Here is a 19,952-nt window from a genome sequence, read left to right on the forward strand (position 1 = left end):
TGTTTCAAGTTGAGTTACTGTGTCATTACTGCAAAATAACCTACAGTCAAGTATACAATTAATCCTTGTCACTAGTGAAGATAATCCACAAAACATTAAAGCCATTTAAGATAGTGTTTGAAAAAACTGCTAGACACCCAACAGCCAGAGGACAAAGCTTGCCAGTCGGGGCAAATAAAGATGAAGGAGACCGAAAGATAAAAGGCAACCCCTTAATGAGAAACCCAGCTGCACTGAAGAAGGCAGGTTTTGGGATTCCTAGCGGGCTTGCTACAGGGCTCCTTTGTATGCAATGGCTAGTAAGTCTCTAATAAGAGGGCCTCAATGCAGTGCCTGCAGGTGCCATGGCGCCCGCCGGGGCGTCTAAGTGCGCCCACGTACTGGCCAGCAGACAAGCATCCACCAAAATGCTGCCGACAAGCAGCGTCATCTAGAGGCGTCGACGCCAAAATGCTGCTAATTTTCGGCAACATTTTGGCAGCAACGCCTCTGGATGACGCTGCTGGTCGGCGGTGATGCCTATTGACATTGCCACTTGTCGGTGGCATTTCAGCAGATGCTCGTCTGCCGCCACAGTCCTCCATGGCTCGTCTGGCACCCACCAGATGAAAAAGGTTGGGGACCACTGTTCTAATATGTCTAAAGTGTATTCTGTCATCCCATCAGGATCCAGGATAGGAAAGTTCTTTCCTCAGCCTTAGTTTTCAGAGTGGGAAGAATCTTCGTTGCTCTAACAATTCCCAGCCTCCACTTTTGGTATCCTTCCATCCCAGCCAACAAAAACGTACTTAAATATTTCTAGACTACTCATTACAACAGTACCAAAATGCCTAATAGACGGGCTCAATTGTTTCTGCTGTTTGTACTTTTTTACAAACACAGCAGAATGAAAGTGTGTCAGTTTCACCATTACCCACAGGGTTTTCAATAATAGTAGTGACACTAACCAATACCTCCCACATCAACAACAGCGAAAACCACCAAGACTGCTGGAACGTGGGGCAACAGAGGCACTGACATTGTTTGCAGAGTCCAGGAGACAGCACTGGACCAGTTTACACTGGATTCACTTTTGGAATGTTATATTCACAGCTATAGAGGCTAAGATTCTTTTTAAAGTGATAACTCAGAATATTACTTTCCCATCTATCCTCCCCATCCATACACATATTCATGGAACACAAGGTACAGGATTCTATCTATCTCCTACATAGGGCTGCAAGGAAGAAGCAGGCAGAGTTCTCTTCATTACCCTCACTGACATATATAGAAAAGAGGTCAGAACGTGGGCCTTTGAATTTGAAGCCTGTCAGAGAGTCTGGCAGCCTCTATCCTTTGGACAGTGCTCCTCCCAGCAATCTTTTTTCCAGGCTTACAGAAGAAGCTGCCCTAGATTTTGTTGCCCAAATCACCCTTTCATCCTGTTATTGATACTGTTGCCCTCCTTCCTGTTAAATGCTTAAGATCATAGCACTGAAGTGCTATTACAAAAATTTATAAAAGCCAACGAGTTATAGAAACTACTGCTATGATCACACACTGAACACATCAGCCAAGTTTATCAGGAACAAGACAACACTCATCTAAGAGCTAAAGCAAATCACTGCATTCTGAAGGCCAAACCAAACCCCATTTCTGGGATCTAGGGGCAAATTAGCAATCATACAGGTTATCAGTCTCAAGACTAAAGGAATCACAAGAGCATCAAATTGAGCTGTCAAGGAGTATTACTGCTATGAGTACACCCTTAGTATCTCAGAAATCTTTAAATAAATTTATGAATGCTGAACTCTAGCTCATCATTAGCTATTATGAAATAATTAAAATAAAAAAAATACTGTATATCCCGAACTTTCCAACAAGTTTCTAACACCAGTTGCACTGGAATTAAACCGAGTTTATTAACACAAATCAAGAACTCTACCACCTCTGCAGCTTCTTTCCTTCCACCTGTGCTAATACTGATACTTAGTTGCATACTGCATGTTGCCTTTAATCTGAGGAGCTATAAAAGCTCTTCACAGACCATTAATTAAGCCTTACAGCACACTTGTGAGGCAATTTTTTTTTTAAACAAACAAGAAAACAGAGCCAAGAACAGATCTCATGACTCCCAGCCCTATGTTTTAGCCAAGAGACCATCCTTCTGCTCCTGATAAGTACCTGGAAAGTGAGTGATCAGAGACCCAGCTAAGTCTTTATTAGAGTTCAGGCACACTCAAGAAGCACAAATGTTCAACATTACTTCTTTCCACTGTTAGTCCAAGTCAAATAAAACAACAACTACTAGCCACATATTATATGTTTAACTAGATACTAGAAATTTGTATTTAGAAAAGGTATCTTCTGACCATTCTAGTCAACTGCTTCCCCAAATTTAGAGGCAGAATAAGTAGTTTACACTGGAACAATCCTGAAGTTGAAAGGTTGATCACAAGAATATTAGGAGCCTTCAGAAAATATAGTACTGGCTTAACCTGACGTTCTTCCTTAAGAGCCAAATATCAAGTATTGGAATGTGGTACTCTCTAGCAACTGTGAGGTTTAAAAAAAAAACAAAAAAAACAACAACAAAACCATTGTTACAACCCATACCACTGCCTAAAAGGTGGAATAATTAATTTAGAAAAATGTTCTGAAAAACAGGCAAATTGCCACAGAAATCAAAGGTATCCATGTATTTTATAAAACATAGCATTAATCGTTTTAGCTATGCTGCATAAAGAAATCCAAGTATTCCTTTCAATAATCATAGTAGGAAAGAAATAGTCTTTCGAATTAATGTTTGCTTCAACATTGTTTACCCAAGTTACTCCCAAATTGTTATTAATATTACTTATAATAATGTCTATATAATCTAAACAATATGAGTGATTAGGGCACATTTGCCGCTTCCATGGTTAATATAAATACACACATGATGTATATGTTTCAGAGTAGCAGCCGTGTTAGTCTGTATCCGCAAAAAGAACAGGAGTACTTGTGGCACCTTAAAGACTAACAAATTTATTTTGAGAGTTCAGTCTTAATCTTCCCCTGTTTGCTGTATAGGATGTTGATCAGGTGGTTTCGCAGTTTCTTTTAGAGTGTGTGGCACAATCTGTCAGCATAGAGGGGGATGTGGTGGGGAGAAGGAGATAGGCAGAGGAACTATTTGTAATCAGAGCGCTAGCGGTAGTTATTGTTGCAGGGACTTTAGGATACAGGACCCTAGAAACCACCCCCATTCAGATGGCAAAGGGACAGACACAGACCCACCCTCTCCCCACCGCGGTCCATCGTTAAGAGATACAGATACACACAACCTCCCCCCCACACACACACACATCCCTGTAAGAGGAACAGAGATCCCACAACTTCCCCCCACTCTCCCACTCGGGGGGAAGGGCAGAGACCCCACAGCCTCCCCACGTCTGGGGACAGAGCAACATAAATTTGTTAGTCTTTAAGGTGCCACAAGTACTCCTGTTCTTTTTACATGATGTATATGGGACTCTAAAAACCTGGCTGGGCGAGGTCAGCATTTTCAAATAATGGAAACAAGAATAACTTCACCCACACATACTTTCTGAAACATACTATGAACGTGTATATATACACACACATCATTTAGCATTAGATTATTGCTAAATATTTCTAAAAGAATACCTTTGTGGAGTGTGTTTATGAGCCAGCTGGTGGCCACCCTTCACCCTAAAGGTGGTTGTATTTCAATAACGATGTTGATAATTTATAGAAAGACATTTTAGCATCTTTGTACATAGCACCACAAACAAAATATGATCATCACTTCAACAGATACTATGAGTTAATCACTAATCCCCTTGGGGCCAGGGAACTAAACTTCTCTTAAGCTACTTAAATGGCCTTCAAGTAGGAAGCTCATATAAATAAAAGAGGTGAAAAAAAGCACACTGGACTGGAACGTTAGATTACAGCACCACACTTCCTAGGTATGAAACAAAACTAAATCCTCACACCCTTTACTTAACATACATTAATACCGTGGGGTTCTCTCTATCACCCCAGGTCCTGATAACCTCCAATAGCTCCAGAGGAAGTGTCTGTTTCTGTTTAAGGTCTAACCCTGAAACCGCTGTACCCTATACCTCTAAGAGGGGGATGTGGTGGGGAGAAGGAGATAGGCAGAGGAACTATTTGTAATCAGAGCGCTAGCGGTAGTTATTGTTGCAGGGACTTTAGGATACAGGACCCTAGAAACCACCCCCATTCAGATGGCAAAGGGACAGACACAGACCCACCCTCTCCCCACCGCGGTCCATCGTTAAGAGATACAGATACACACAACCCCCCCACACACACTCACACACATCCCTGTAAGAGGAACAGAGATCCCACAACTTCCCCCCACTCTCCCACTCGGGGGGAAGGGCAGAGACCCCACAGCCTCCCCACGTCTGGGGACGGAGCAATGGGCAAAGACCCTCCCCCACACAGGGGGCTGGAGAGCCTGGTTCCTGAACTGGGGCACTTAGGGATGATTCTGGTGGATGATGCTTCTTCCCAGCCCTATTATCTCCTTCCCCCAACCCCATACAGCCCACCTACCCCTCCCGGCCCCCACAGCCCAGCACAGGCAAAGCCTCCCTAAAACGGACGGGAAGAGATAGGGTCCAATTCACTCACCCTCAGCAGCTCCCAGCCAGACTCAGCTTCGACCCCCTCCCTCCCCTGCATCACTTCCGGGGGTGAAGCGTCAGCTGGCTACGTGCGGCGGCAGCACGCAGCAGAGCGTCCCGACGTGCCCGACGCTGCACGTACAGTGAGGGAAAGAGAGGGCAAGAAAGCTAGCCCACCCCCGGCCGCGGTGAGTGGGGACTCTATGCTGGAGCGAACCACTGCGTGAGGAAGGGGGGAATCGTGAGGAGGAGGAGGGCTATAAGGCGCTTGGTCCTGAAGGTAAATAACGAAGGGAAGATAGAAGGGAAAGAGATCGATGTTGGGATGAAGACAAGGCCTAAATTGGTATTTTGTGAGCAGGTGTTGCCAATTTCCCCCCAGCCTCTTACATTGGTACAGTCCAGCCTGAAGGCGCCCGGGGGAGTAATCAGTGGGGTGCTGCCCTCTCCGCCTCGGGGCGCTGAGGGGGGGCCGGGAACGGCTCCCGGCGGGCGGGGGGAGGGACTGGCGCAGAGCAGGAGAAGGGGGCTCGGGGACGGGCGGCGCTGCCTCTTTGCTAGTGTCACAGAAAGGGCCCGCGCTGGCCCTGCGAAGCTGTGGTGCGCAGCCAGGGGGGCGGGACCCCCTGAGGGGCCGCGAGCAGGTTTCAGGGGGGCGCCAAGCAGGGCCAGCGTTAGCCTCGCTGGGGCTCAGGGCAGAAACCTGAAGCCCCGGTCCATGAGCCCTGCCACCCAGGGCTGAAGCCAAAGCCTGAGCAACTTAGCTTTGGGGTGGGGCCCAGGCAGTTGCCCTGCTTGCTACCCCCTAATGCTGGCCCAGGCTTTTATAAGCAGAAAACCAGTTGTTGTGGCACAGCTGGGCCATAGAGTTTGTATAGCATATGGGGGGGGGGGGAGAAAGTAAAAGGTTGAGAGCCCCTGGTGTGAAGGCCCCCCACGCTCTCCTGCACCCAGTGGCCTCTCCAGCTCCAGGCAAGCTGGGCAGCTGCCCCAGGCAGCCACTTTGGCCCAACTTTCCCTCAAGTCCTGGCAGAACTTGGGCCAGGCCAGCTCCAAGCAGTGCCTATGTGCACCATGTCCAATGCCATGCTTTCAAATCCAGGATTGTCCTGGAGTCTCCAGGAATTAAAGATTGATTTTTAAATTGAAGATTGTCATGTGATGAAGTCTCTAGGAATTTGTCCAACCAAAGTTGGCAACCCTAAGCAAATTACCTCCTGTCATAGCAAAGTAGGCCCTCACCTGCCTATGGGTCTCCGTGCAGACAGGGTAATGGGTGCCCCATGTGCCTAGAGAGACTCCCATCATAGAGATGCATCCAAGAACCGGCTTCCTACAAACATCAAAATGGGGCTTCCTCATCTCGTCCCCAGCCCAGGGGCTCATGGTTCTGCCCTGTCGACCTTGCTGCTTGCACTGGTGGAGGATCCCTGTGCAGGGCCTCCTTGTCCTGTTTTCTCCAGGTTGGGGACCATGAGACTAGCAGATACCCTGGAAACAGAGGTTCTTGCAACCTCCCCGCATGGATAAAATTACACCCACTTGAAGTCCTACTTCCAGTGCGGATCCCAAGAACTATTTCGTGGGCCAGCTCTGAAGAGTTCAGTATAAATGAAAGTGAGGACTTTTTTTAAAAAAACATTAAAACTGAATGCATATATTTAAGCTTTTTAAAACATTCTCTAGTGCTGTGGTTCTCTTATTGTGGCGCATGAGCCAACAGTAGGCTGCAGAGCAAATCCTGGAAACATTTTGAGAACCAAGCACTGGGGAGGATGAGAGGGGAGGTAATGTATGAAAGAAGCTCACTTATTAAATGAGCCACAGAATAAAAAAGTCAGAATCATTACTCTATGGCATTAATATTTATACCTGTTCTTGTGTTTGGGAACTGTTCCAGTGTTAGGAAATCTACTTATTTCTCTTCATGCATTCAGTTGCCTTCGGCTTCAAGCCAAGAAGCGAATAAGGTGCATAAATCTATGCTTTACTTCATGTTCACATTCTCATATTTTATATGCCTTTATTAGATAAGTAAGGTCATACAAGGATACTTGAGATTTTATTCCCTTGCCTAAATTTGCCACATAAGCATTAAAACTCTCTTCTCTGATTGTGATAACTATTAAGAACCAAACAAAGTAGGAGGTGACATTAAAAGCCAAGAAAACAAGCTCAGGCCATTTTTTAATTGGTAGCAAAGTTAAATCGATATTGCCCTTGACTGATTATGACCACTGTATGTTTTCAGTGTCAGGAGAGGTTTAAAAAATTTGAAGCAATAAAATTCCTTCCCCTATAATAGCCTGGATAAGGATTTTTCTCTTCAGTGTTTCACTTTTATTAGAAAATACAGGGTAGGCCGCAGGATCCACCTGTGCTAGTTAGACTGGACAAACCATTAACAATCCTGAAGTGTCAAACTCAAAACTATTTGACTTTCCATTTATTCACATGTAAGTGCTGCATCAGTACTATATTATAGTGTGGCTACTGTTACATGTTGTGGAGAATCAATTCTTGGTTCTTTCCATTTGGGTGAACTTGTATAGAAAGCTAGTGATAAAATCTAGGCCATTGATTTAGTATTTGAGTTGCATTCTTCTTGCTTTCAGTGTTCCTTATGCTTTCTGGTCAAGGGATTATTCAATACTTAGTGAAAGTTTAAAGCAACAGTTTGATCTCAAAGGGCTCAATACTGGATGTGGCCCCCCTTCCCCCTTTAGAATTCCCACTAAAGTCAATGGGCGTTCCAAGGGCAGAGAGTCTGAGTGACTCTCAAGTGTTGAGTAACACTTGGGTCACATCTGTTTTAAAGCTGAAACTTCTAAAACAGAATTCAAAACCAGGCAAAACTTCCTGTGTTCCAGTTTTCATTACAAACTGGTTACTTAGGCCATTTTCACAAAAAAAGTACACAAATTTATTATTGTAGATGGAAACAATGAGAAACATTTGGGTCAAAGTCATCCTTGGAGTAACCCCACTGAAGTCAACAGGGTTATACCATTGATAAAATCAGTGGGGTTACACTAGGGGTGGATTTAGGTCTCTGGTTTTGTTTGGCTTTCACCCAGCACTAGGCAGAACTTGGTGGCTTTGAATTTTGCTATAAATTTGGAGATTGGCTGAAAACAAAAAAATTGGAGTGAGACCTTTCAAAAGTGAAAACCCATCTGAGTTGCCAGCTGAATGCATTGTTTTTACCCAGCTGATGCAGCCACTTACAGGGTAGCTATTCTACAATGTTTGTAATGCAAAAGATTAGATGGGAGAACCTAAATCAGTTTGATTTTTATGAGAAGAAAGGTATTAAGTGAATGCTGGATTTTGAGATTTTAATATTATTGGGGAATGCCATCTTCTCAGTCATCCCAAGAATCCTTGATCTCTCCTCTTCTCACAGGAGCTAACTGTTACTGCTGTTGTTCCTAATGGAAATTATGAGCCCAATTCGACTATTGTGTAAATCCAGGGGCTTTACTTCAATATGCTTACACCAAGGATGAATTTGTTTTAGTGACTTAGTTACCATGGATAGCTGTGAAATGGAGTGAATGATTGCATGTCACATCTACCAGCTGGAGAGAAATTGTGGGTTGCCACTTAGCTAAGTGTTATCACTTAGCTCTAAAATAAAAAGCTTGATACACAGTTCTTGCATTTTTAAATGAACAATAGCCCAAGAGTGGTATTAAAAATACAGTAGTACAAGAAGCCATCGCATTCAACCTGGATAGAAACAATGTTGTATAGGTTGTTGAAGTAAATTATTTATTTCCATTATAGACATCTAATCAATTTTGATCCAATAGACTGTCAAATAATTTGTCATCATATTCAGAACTCCTTGCCAGCAGCAAACAGTCAAATAGCTGATGATGTGAAAGAAGCTATGCTGCTTTTAAATGTAAACATTATATTTGACAATATCAAAGCTGTTGTTTTAAACTGTTTCCTACAGAGTTATACTTTTCCCCCCAAATAAATAGTGTCAGCACCAAATCAGTGTTTGTGCAATATTAATCAGCATCCAGGTTTAAAAGGATGTAGAAGAGATCCATTGTTAAAGTTTCTATTTCCTCTTATTAAAATACTAAACACCCTTCCTTTCTTAAAATCCTAGGTATATGTTGATAGATCTGATACTTAAAGTCAGTAGATGATCTTTGACTTGATAAGGATGGACAGAAGTAAACAGATTTACAGCTAAATTATGGCTGTCTTAACACAGGTGCATTGTGGGGAGTAGGAAGATGCAGAGCATCTTCTCCCTCCAAGCATGTTACCCAGGAGGCAGTTGTAATTTGGCTGCTGCATTTGAGAGGCCTCACTCATAACTGCACCTCTTCCCTAGCCCCTAGTGTGGCTCAGGCTCTGTGCAATAGGGGCAATACAAGGACAAGGTTTTTACACGTATTTATATAAAAACACATCATCTAAATTCCATGGCATTCTACACATGGCAAAACTTTGAAGGTTTCACTATGTTATTTAATGTTGGACCTTAGGGTCAACTGTACTAAACCCTCAAAGGAATCTATTTGTTTTTGAAAGACATATTCTTAGGTTAAGATCTACAAGATTTGTTTTAATTGCCAACAAAAAAGTTTACATTTTCAGCATCCAGTAATTCATTAACTACTCAAGGTTTCTTTGCAGTTTTGGTTTCAGAGTGGTAGCCCTGTTAGTCTGTATCAGCAAAAACAATGAGGAGTCCTTGTGGCACCTTAGAGACTAACAAATTTATTCGGGCATAAGCTTTCGTGTGCTAAAACCCACTTCATCAGATTCATGGAGTGAAAAATACAATAAGCAGTATATATATACAGCACATAAAAAGATGGGAGTTGCAGTTTTGGCTACAATGGACCATGTCATGCCCCTGATCTGCCCGCTGATAATGGGAGTTTGCATACTGATTAAAGGCATGATATGGCCCAATATCTTACAAGATTGTTTTCAAAACTGCTAGCCACAGCACCCAATAAACACTTTCTTGAAACTGCCGGCTGACTCATTTGGTGCATCTCCAAAGACACAGACAAACACAGAATCAGATCAGGTCTGGCCTGCAACTCAACATTTCACTAGTGATTCTCTCTCTCTCACACACACACTCACTCACACTCACACCCCTTTGACCTTTTCCTGGTTCTTTTTTTGTGAACACCACCTGAGATTTGTATTGCTATTATAAAGTTCAGCCAAAACAACAAGGGGCCATAAACTTTGAAAACACATGCCTGTAGTTAACCTTTATGGGCCACATTCTCCAAAGAAATAAATGGTGTGTAAGTTAAACAGTGGTTTTAACTATCACAAAAGGTGTGTGATTGGTACAGTGGTGTTACTACCTCCCACTTGGCATACAGTGGGTGTGCAAAACACTTCTGACTTACACACCAAGGAGACAAGTAGCAGTTAAGTAGCAACTAACAAACAGGAAGTGTAAGATAAGGTATCAAGTATCAGAGGGGTAGCGTATTTGTCTGGATCTGTAAAAAGTGACACAGAGTCCTGTGGCACCTTATAGACTATCAGACATATTGGAGCATGAGCTTTCGTGGGTGAATACCCACTTCGTCAGATGCAAGATAAGGTAGGGTCCCCTTACCTCACCCACCTAGTCAGAGTAAGATATTACATGACCTTTTATTGGAGCAACTTCTGTTGGTAAAAGAGACAAGCTCATCTTCAGCTCTGTGTAGCTGGAAAGCTTGTCTCTCACCAACAGAAGTTGGTCCAATAAAAGATATTACCTCACCCACCTTGCCTCTCTAATATCCTGGGATCAACATGGTTATAACACTACAAACAATTATCTTACACTCTCCTGTTAGAGAGAAATACCAGGAATACCACTATCTACTCAGTGTATAACAAATTTACTTTGCACATCCACTGAATCCTACATCAGTGCAAGTTACATTACTTGACCACTTGCTCTTAGTTTTTGACCAAATTACACCCATCATTAACAGACTTTCATAAGTGTTTGACCCTCTTACACCTGAGACTAGAGTGTGGGGTGATTTACAGTGGTGTAAATTCAGTTTAACTCTGTTGACATCATGGAGTTACTTCAGATTTACATTGGTGTTACTCAAATCAGAATCCAGCCATAGTTTGGATTTTGATGTATTTGTTCTTATAAGTTCTCTGGGAAGTGGGAGAGCTTCCTTGTACAGTATCTGCTTCCTCTTTTGTGCATCTCTGCAGGAGCTGGGTGCAATCTGGCTGTTACTGTTGTTAGAAACTTGCTTAAGATGAACAGTGGGAGCTACTGGTTAATGACCATTTTTGAAAATCTGGCCACTGACTTTTACAGGACACCCATATTACTACCCTCCTCTGCCTGCTTCATTGCACATGTCAACACAGCCTACTTCTACTCCAACAATGCATAAACAAGGAAATAAGTAGAACAGTGTTAACTCCCAGGGAAACAGAAAGGAGAAAAAATTCAATGTTTGTTAAATGAAAAAAAGTTAGCATCAGTGGGAAGAGAAATTAGTTTGTAAACAGCTAAGAGATTTCCCAACTTGGGAGTACACTAAAACCAAAACTACAATGTGCAAAAAAAATAGCTTGCAGGGCTAGATTACAGCATATGTACTAAAGCTACATGCCTACGTCCCAGCTTCTGGAGTCACATGAGGAAATTAGACAACTTCTCCCTCCTCCTCCCTGCCCTTCCCCCACCTGTCCCCCCCCCCCCAAAAGTATGTTTCTAGCCCTCATGCTAAGATACACTCGGATCAGGTTGTCAGAGGTTATCTATTACAATGATAGGCTTACACAGTCTGCCAATAGCTCTTGCAAGGGTGGCCCCTGCAGCTACCTACAAGCAGAGATGAGGCCATGGGGCCACAGCGCAGGGGCTCCCATCTGGGATGAGCCTATGGCTCTGGATTGCCTTCATGCACTACGGGTAACTGGTCTTTTCATGTTCTATGTAAACTAATACAAACTACAGTCTAAGAACGGCCATACTAGGTCAGACCAAAGGTCCATCTAGCCAGTATCCTGTCTTCTGACAGTGGCCAATGCCAGGTGCCCCAGAGAGAATGAACAGAACAGGTAATCACCAAGTGATTCATCCCCTGTTGCCCATGTCCAGCTTCTGGCAAAGAGAGGCTAGGCACACCATCTGTGCTTCCATTAACTGAAATGGAACTACTGATGTGCATAAAGCTAAGCATGTATGCAAGTGTTTACAGAATTGAGGCCTATAGTCTGTGTTCTTGCAGATGTTTGTTTTCTAGAATCAGCATAAACACATATTTAGCGAGACCTTATATGAAAAATGTTTAGTTGTGCACAAAGAATCATTTTTCTCTCTAACCAAAGAGAATGACTAGTTAAACATTTTACATCTGTTCCTTAAAAAAAAAAAGGTAGTAGTATCTAGTAAAAGCAAGAACATTAGAAAGACTGCATTATGTCTGTATTCCTGAGAATCCCCGACGAGTCATGAAACAAAATTTAGTCTTTAGTTCACAGAAATGGTCAGCATAAACAGAAAGCACTGGGCAGTATCCGGGGATGAAATTCTGCTTTCTGATTAATGTGTGCAGCTCCCATTGATTTCAGTGAGAGAGAGCTCAGTAAGTGTGTGTTTGAGGACACAATTTGGCTGTACTGGAAAATTGTTGATAAAGTCTAGTTGACAGTGTAGCTAATATTCATGTAGAGAGTTCAACTACTTCAGATCTCATGGACAAGTGAAAGTAATTCAGAATATCCTCATGCTCTCCAAAATACCAGTCATTGTCACACATGCTGGGAACATACTCAGAGTGTAGGTCTCTGACTTCAGGGTAGAGTCAGTCACAGAAACTAGAGCTACCTGGTCATCAAATGTATCCCGAGATGCTAACAGTTAATGTCTCCCCACTGATAGTGGTTTTTCCATGTATCCATCATAAACCTTTGCTTTCACATACTAATTTCATCATGTTGCAGCATTTTACATTTTTGGACAGTAAAGTGTCTGCCAGTTTTGCAACTCAGAGGTTTGGAATTCCTGACGCTGAAGTCTTATTACTGAAGATCTGGTCAGCAGTGGATTTGGCTCAGGGAAGTTAATGGCCTGGGGTGAAATGTGGGCCCTGTTCAAGTCAATGGCAAAACTCCCATTGACCTCAGCGGGACTAGGAATTCAGCCCTGATTTCTAACAGTCCTGAGCAGCTGCACGTTCTGTTCCGTTCAATGGGCAGCATGGCTGCTTAGCCATTTGACAATCAGGTCGTCATTGACTTGTCAGAGTCCACAGAGGGAGCCGTGGCAGAGCCAGGATTAGAACACAGAAGTTTCTAGCTTCTAGTCCAGTGCTCACGCCATGCTACCTCTGTTATCTTTAATTATTGCCACACTAATACATCATCAGAAATGGTGTTATGAACATGCGAGAAACATCTTGCCTTCCACAACATTAATACTTTTTCATGTGTAGTCTCAAGATGCTTTGCAAAGGTGGGTAAGCATTATTATACCCATTTTACAGAGAGGACTTGGATGAGAGTTTGTGACTTGTCCAAAGTAAGACCCAAGAATAGAACCCAGGTGTCCTGGATCTAAGACCCTGATTTAGCAAAGCACTTAGGCAAATCTTAACTTTAAGCACATGTATAAATCCTGTTGATGTCAATGGGAGTTAAGCATGCGCTTAAGCTCTTTGCTGAATAGGGATAGGCTTAAATGCTCTGCTGGATTGGGACCTTAGAGAGTAGGCATTTTTCCTTTCTTATATAGGGTGTGGATGTTCCCAAGGGTTGGCAGGTAACCATTGTTTACAGCTACTCCACTTCATTTCACATTACTCAGCAGATCTCAGAGAGAGGAAATATTTGTAAAACTAATTAAAGATTGTGTGAAAAATGTACATATGTTTGGTGGCCTTTTATAAACCCAATTTTTTATGCATATGTTTCTTCTCTGTTTTTTTCCTTAAGATGACACCAGTTGCACGACAAGAAGTTCTTGGCCTTTACCGCAGGATATTCAGAATAGCCAAAAAATGGCAGTCTGCATCAGGACAGATGGAAGACACTATTAAAGAGAAACAGTACATTATAAATGAAGCCAAAACCTTATTCCAAAAAAACAAAGATGTAAGTGCATCCCTGTCTGGCTTTCAGAGTTAGTCTGTGATTCATTCTTTGCACCCCGTTTTGTTTCAGTGGTTGGAAAAACGTTCACGAGAGAGTTGAGTTCCCCAAATTGTCTCCAGTTTGGAAATTTATAGAAATGTAGGGCTAGAAGGACCGTCGCAGATTCAGGACACCCACTTAAGGTTTCAGGCTCCCAGCAGTCACTAGAGAGAACATATAAAAACCAAGTTCCTATACACATGCTAAAAGCTTACCAGAGGTCACCCATCAGTCTTATGGGGTCCTGATAACTCCTTCCAACCCTTTTGTAAAGGTTGGGAACCCACCTTGACACCGGGTCCTGTTCACTTACTGAATCAGTGTCAATTTATACTCAGCCTTTTTATACAAAAAGGCCTTTCTTTGTCTGTTGGTCTCTGAACACCCAGTCTGAAGCAGTATATGCGAGCCTTCCCAAGGGTGGTACCTCTGGAGGTATTTACAGTCTGAGTGATGCACCTTAATCCTCCCACCCCCATTATTATTTCTTGGAGGAGCTGTGGTAACCTTCCTCCCAACAACTTAATACAATGTAGTCCCCTAGATATTGCATGTAGTGTCAATATTCGTCACAAGGACCTTCAGAGGTCATCTAGTGGAGCCCCCTGCAGGACTAGATGCACACCTAGACCATCCCTCTCAGGTGTTTGTCTAACCTGTTCTTAAAAGCCTCCAGTGATGGGGATTCCACAACTCCCTTGATAATCTAGTCCACTACTTAACTATCTATATAGTTAGAAAATGTTTCCTGATATCTAACCTAAATCCCTCCTGCTGTAAATTAAGCCAGTTACTTCTTGTCCTTCAGTGGGCGTGCAGGTCAGTTCACTGTCCTCTTTATAACAGCCCCTAACATATTTGAAGAGAGTTATCAGGTCCCCCCACCCCAGTCTTCTATCAAGACTAAACATACCCAGGTTTTTGTTTTTTTTTAAACCTTTCCTTGTAGATGAGGATTTCTAAACCTTTTAACCTTTTTGTAGCTCTCCTCTGGACTCTCCAGTTTGTCCACATCTTTCCTAAAGTGTGGTACCCGAAACTCAACATCGTACTCCATCCGAGGCCACACCAGTGCCAAGTAAAACAATTTCCTCCTATGTCTTACATATGGCACGCCAGTTAATACAACCCAGAATGATATTAGCCTTTTCTTGCACTGTTGGCTTATATACAATTTGTGATCTTCTGTAACCCCCAGATCCTCTTTTGCAGTACTGCTGCATAGCCAGTACTCCCCATTTTGTAGCCGTGCATTTGATTTTGCCTTCCCAAGTGTAGTACTTTGCACTCATCTTTGTTGAATTTCATCATGCAAGATCTTCAACTCCTTATCTGGATATAATGTAACTTAAACCTCCTCAAAGAAGAAACCTTGAATCCTTCTAGTTTTCTTCATTAGTTACTTTAGGAAGTTAGAAGGATCTAGAGATCTTACTAGAAATTGCCAAGGAGGAGGAAAAAAGTTAGCTGCAAATATACTGCCTGTGGAATTGTTGTCTAAAGCAGTTTTGGATCTTTACTGATGCTTTTGTCTACCTTTCTGAACTGCCTTGATGGCAGGTAGAATTCTGTAGCTCCTTCACCTGCTGATAATACAGTAATTATTGGCACTTACTTTAAAAGGTTTTTTTCTATAGAAAGTGTGCACAAAGTTTTTAAGCAATATAGTATTTAGAATTTAAAACCTCTCCTTTCTTGCACACACAGCACAAACATGCAGACTTCAATGGTTAGCAATGATGCTTTTTTGCCTTCAACATATTAGAGTCCCATTTTTATATGGGAATTGATACCACTTGCATTCACTTTCTAGATCTTGTTTAGGGATATATTTTACTATTGAACTTTTTATACAACATATTTATTGGCTTCAGAGGAAGTTGTACTCATGGAATGATGGCAGGCCATGGCCTAAATGTTTTATATTTTTCTCTATCTCCTATATAGATATATGTAAATGGATCAATTTTTGACCACTAGTGTTCTTTCCATAAGTGTATTAATTTACATGTGCATCTTTCTACAGATGACACTTAATTAAAATGTTAGAGTGAAAATCTCCTCAGATCCTCTCAATAAATCTAAGCTCTGATATCTTGCTCTTCCTTAAGGCTCCTAGCTGTCAACAGTAGTTAAACGGCTGGATGGATCTGAGGGAAATTTTACCTTTAATGACTTCTCTGGATATGAAGATAAGTCAATGCATGCACAGGCTTTCCCAAATTGTTGGGATTGTCCCATGATCTCTGGGAATGGTATGACATGGCAATGAACTGGAGAATCATTCTAGCTATATTGCTAGGGACAAGGAAATCCCTGTCCTACTTTTAAAAATAAAAACAAAACAAAAAAGTAAATCATGTAGATGTGCATCATTTACACCTGAATTCACAAGTACTAATTTCTACACTTTCCCTTAGCTAACAGATCCAGAGCTGATTAAACAGTGTATAGAAGAATGCAAGGCAAGAGTAGAAATCGGACTTCACTATCACATTCCCTACCCAAGACCTGTGAGTGTGAATCCAGACACAATGTCTACAACAGTGTGTATTTAGTCCCTTATTCAGCAAGCAGTGGGTGTTTTAGTTAAGACGATTTTGACTTCAGATGAGTGTTGGTAAAGCTGGTAATGACAACAAATCTAGTGTGTGCAGTGTAGTTGTAGCCATGTGCGTCCCAGGACATTAGAGACAAGGTGGGTGAGGTAATATATTTTATTAGAACCACAGAGGGCTCTTCTTCATGTCTGGGAAAGGTACTCTGAGTGTCGCAACTAAATGCAAGGAAAAGACAAGCCTGGGAGGTTACATTCGTAACTGTGCTAGACACTAAAAATCGTAGACTGATTAGACACACTGGATTTATGGCTTATTACAACAGTCAGTAACCCACTAATCTCTTTTTGTCTTATGACTGCAGAGGTGTTAACAGGCCATTCTGCCTTGAATGGTCCCTTAGAATGTGCACCAAACAATCTGTTCCACCTTGTGACCCCCACAGGACCTTTCCCAGACCGGTGGAAGGCTCTGTGTGGTTGAAAAGCTTCTCTCTCTCTCTCTCTCTCTCTCTCGCTAACAGAAGTTGGTCCAATAAAAGAGATTACCTCATCCATCTTGTCTGTCTAACAAATCTAGTGGTTCAAATTGTTTCCAGATGAGAGTTTAGAAATAATTGGCCTATCAACTTTTGAGCAAATGCATAAATATCATCATAGGGTTGTTTTTTTTTTGTTTTGTTTTGTAGCCTGTTGTGAATCCTAGTTATATTAGATCAAGTCTGGTTTTGGGGAGGTGGGGTGTATTTGTGGGTCCTTTTCCACTCCTCCTCCCACTCTTATGGAAATCATACATTAATGTAAGTGACTTGTTTAAACATTGAGGTTGCTTGTTAGGAGTTGTAGCAGGGTCCTGTGTTTTGTTTCCCTGTCCAACGCTGTTTCATTTATTTCAGGTGTGCTGGCCTTCCTTCTTCCCTTTGTCATCCACAGAGACTTCCCCTCTATTCCTATTCATTACATTTCACCTTCATAGGTCTCTTTCCTTTCAAGCAGATCCTAATATAAACCTTTTTAGCTGAACCTTGGAAGGGTTTTGAAATTTATATTCTCTAGGGGCTCAAACACCTTGCAGGATCAAGCACTAGAAAAGCCCTGATACATATAGATTAGAGGATCTTTAGTGTGTGTTTAAATTTTAAGAATATTGCTGCTTCGCTGAGTGATTTTACTGATATTTGCATTTTAATAGCGATCTTTAAATCGGTCATACTCTGAGACAACCTCTTCCAATCGTTATGGGGGCAGGGGATTAGCTGTATGGTTCCCACTAACAATTTTATACTTAACCTATGAGGTACAAAGACTTTCAAAACTACAAGCTTGTCACCCATTTCTCTGTTTGTAGACTCAGTGACTAATGGGCTTTTCATACGGTGTGTATTATCACTATAGACCCGGTATCAGCAATAAGGCAGGAGACTGAATATGTACAGTTTGGGGTTGGTTTGTTGCTTGCTACGTGGTTAGCAACAAAACACAACCACTTAACCACCTTTATTGTTTTCACTCAGGAATTTATGGCATAAATCTTACTTCCTTCTCTATTGGTTTGTGATCCTATACTTTGGTCCCAACTCTTCTGATAAAACTGTAAATCTGGATCCTGTAAAACCATTTTACTGGAATATCCTATTCAATACTATTTCAGCAAATGATGCATCATTATAGTTTGATGTTAAACTATAAAACACAATGCTAATTTAAAGGACTAGGTTGGGTACCCAGCTATTGTATACATAGGGTCCTACCAAATTCTCAGCCATGAAAAACCCATCACAGACAGTGAAATCGAGTCTCCTGCCCCCTGCCCGTCCCCCGTGAAACCTGGGCTTTTGTGTGCTTTTACCCTATACTATACAGATTTTATGGGGGGAGACCAGCACTTCTCAAATTGGGGGTCCTGACCCAAAAGGGACTTTCAGGGGGATCACAAGGTTATTTTAGGGGGGTTGTGGTATTGCCACCCTTACTTCTGCGCTGCCTTCAGAGCTGGGTGGCCACCGAACAGCAGCTGTTGGTCAAGCACCCAGCTCTGAAGGCAGCACCCTGCCAGCAGCAGCGCAGAATTAAGGGTGGCAATATTATACCATACCACCCTTACTTCTACGCTGATGGTGGCAGCTCTGTCTTCAGAGCTGGGCGGCCAGAGAGTGGCAGCTGCTGACTGAGGGCCCAACTCTGCAGGCAGCAATGCAGAAGTAAGGGTGGCAATACCATACCATGCCATCCTTCCTTCTGCGCTGCTTCTGGTGGTGGCTCTGCCTTCAGAGTTGGGCTCCTGGCCTGCAGCAGCTGCTCAGCTCTGAAGGCAGCGCCACTGCCAGCAGCAGCACAGAAGGAAGGGTAGCAGTACCACAGCCCCTCTTACAATAACTTTGCAAACCCCCCTCACCCCCAAACTCCTTCTTTTTGGGTCAGGACCCCTACAATTACAACACCATGAAATTATGACATTTCAGATTTAAATAACAAATAATGAAATTTATGATTTTTTAAAATCATATGACTATGAAATTGACCAAAATAGACCGTGAATTTGGTAAGGCCCTACGTATACAATAAACACATAGGGCTTGAAAGTTAAATGTAATTGTAATCAACTGGGAAATAGGCTATTCTGATAGAAATATAAGTAAGTAACCTGGTGGGTAGGTATCTATTCTCTCCAACGTGGGAGGAAATGGTTTCCAAGTGTGAGTGAAAACATTGCAAGAGTCCCGCTATCAGAATGTCTCCTGATCTCTGAGTGGGGTTTCAGTTTATCAGCCTGCACAAGAACTTTTAGCTTTATTTTTGTGTGTGTAGATTCATCTACCTCCTCTGGGTCTCGCCCCACAACGTGGTCGTGCATTTCGAAACCAAGAAAAGCTGAGGAAGCTTTCCAAGCCGGCCTACTTGAGATCCTACGATGAAGTTTCATAACACACTGTCAAAGCTTGGTGCATATTATCACGAACTGCAAGGCAGATGTGTCTCATGTATGCAACTGTGAATGAAACTGTGTGCTTGATAGTCACTTACACTCTTCCTGACGCTACAAGCCTAGCTGATTCAGCATGTACGATGGATAGGGATGTATGGAAACTGTCTTGTATTTAAGATTCAACCACTGACATCAATAAATAACATCTTTTAAGGAGTGAGATCCGACATGAAGATTACTTTGTGAAGTCAGGACGAATTCATAACGGGGTACAATGGAGATTGGCAGGCAGGTTATAAATGCTCAGTTGCATCTTTAAAGCACTACCCTGCACCAGAGTCATCCCAGGAGAATCAGGCAGGCACAATGTCTCTTGAATACAGAGGGAGCTTGGCAACCACACCATCCTGTGTTAAGCTGCAGCACGCACTATTTCCAGCATCTGGCTAGGACTGGTGGCTGGTGTGGAAGTAAGGCAGAGCCTGACCCTATTCTCCCCACCCTCTCCGGAGAGACTAGTGGCACAGTAGGTGCAAGCCTCATGCCATCCTTCTGCTCAAGCAGCCCAGGGCTTGTCGTTGCACTGGGTTGCTACATCTTGGGGGAGGGGTGTGGCGGGGAAGAGACCTTTTGCCTTCTCCCCACTTCCCTTTACAAAATGCACAGTAGCTGA

The 19,952-nt window shown here is 42.7% G+C and overlaps 2 protein-coding genes across 6 annotated transcripts in view; one reads left to right on the plus strand and one right to left on the minus strand.

Moving 5' to 3' along the window:
- Window positions 1-4,786, minus strand: part of DCUN1D3 (defective in cullin neddylation 1 domain containing 3) — a 27,070-nt gene extending 22,284 nt beyond the window's left edge. The window contains exon 1 of one of the 2 annotated variants that reach the window (XM_039491944.1): window positions 4,648-4,786. The gene's annotated coding sequence lies outside the window, so the exon portion shown is untranslated. Of the gene's footprint in view, window positions 1-3,648; window positions 4,285-4,647 lie in introns of those variants that run through there. The other variant, XM_039491945.1, reaches the window with a different exon arrangement.
- LYRM1 (LYR motif containing 1) lies at window positions 4,678-19,501 on the plus strand. Of its 4 annotated transcripts, XM_039491947.1 has the most exons (5): window positions 4,788-4,920; window positions 6,104-6,257; window positions 13,599-13,757; window positions 16,217-16,309; window positions 19,162-19,499. In XM_039491947.1, the coding sequence occupies exons 2-5, from the start codon at window positions 6,252-6,254 to the stop codon at window positions 19,276-19,278; spliced, it is 375 nt and encodes a 124-aa protein (XP_039347881.1). In that variant the 5' UTR covers window positions 4,788-4,920; window positions 6,104-6,251; the 3' UTR covers window positions 19,279-19,499. The 4 variants fall into 4 exon arrangements, with proteins under 4 accessions (XP_039347884.1, XP_039347883.1, XP_039347881.1 ...); XM_039491950.1 differs by lacking the exon at window positions 6,104-6,257 and having other exon boundaries at window positions 4,678-4,828; window positions 19,162-19,501; XM_039491949.1 differs by lacking the exon at window positions 6,104-6,257 and having other exon boundaries at window positions 4,782-4,920.
- Window positions 19,502-19,952: the final 451 nt, after the last annotated feature.

The sequence above is a fragment of the Mauremys reevesii genome, linkage group 10, assembly GCF_016161935.1.
Source record: "Mauremys reevesii isolate NIE-2019 linkage group 10, ASM1616193v1, whole genome shotgun sequence".
NCBI classification, from domain to species: Eukaryota; Metazoa; Chordata; order Testudines; family Geoemydidae; genus Mauremys; species Mauremys reevesii.

Bases quoted from the DNA above. Each gene is read 5' to 3' on its own strand.
- LYRM1 (XM_039491946.1), top strand. From the start codon at position 4,966: ATGAAGACAAGGCCTAAATTG. The intron at 4,987-13,598 runs GTATTTTGTGAG...TTTTTCCTTAAG, and splicing joins TGAAGACAAGGCCTAAATTG to ATGACACCAGTTGCACGACA. The intron at 13,758-16,216 runs GTAAGTGCATCC...ACTTTCCCTTAG, and splicing joins TATTCCAAAAAAACAAAGAT to CTAACAGATCCAGAGCTGAT.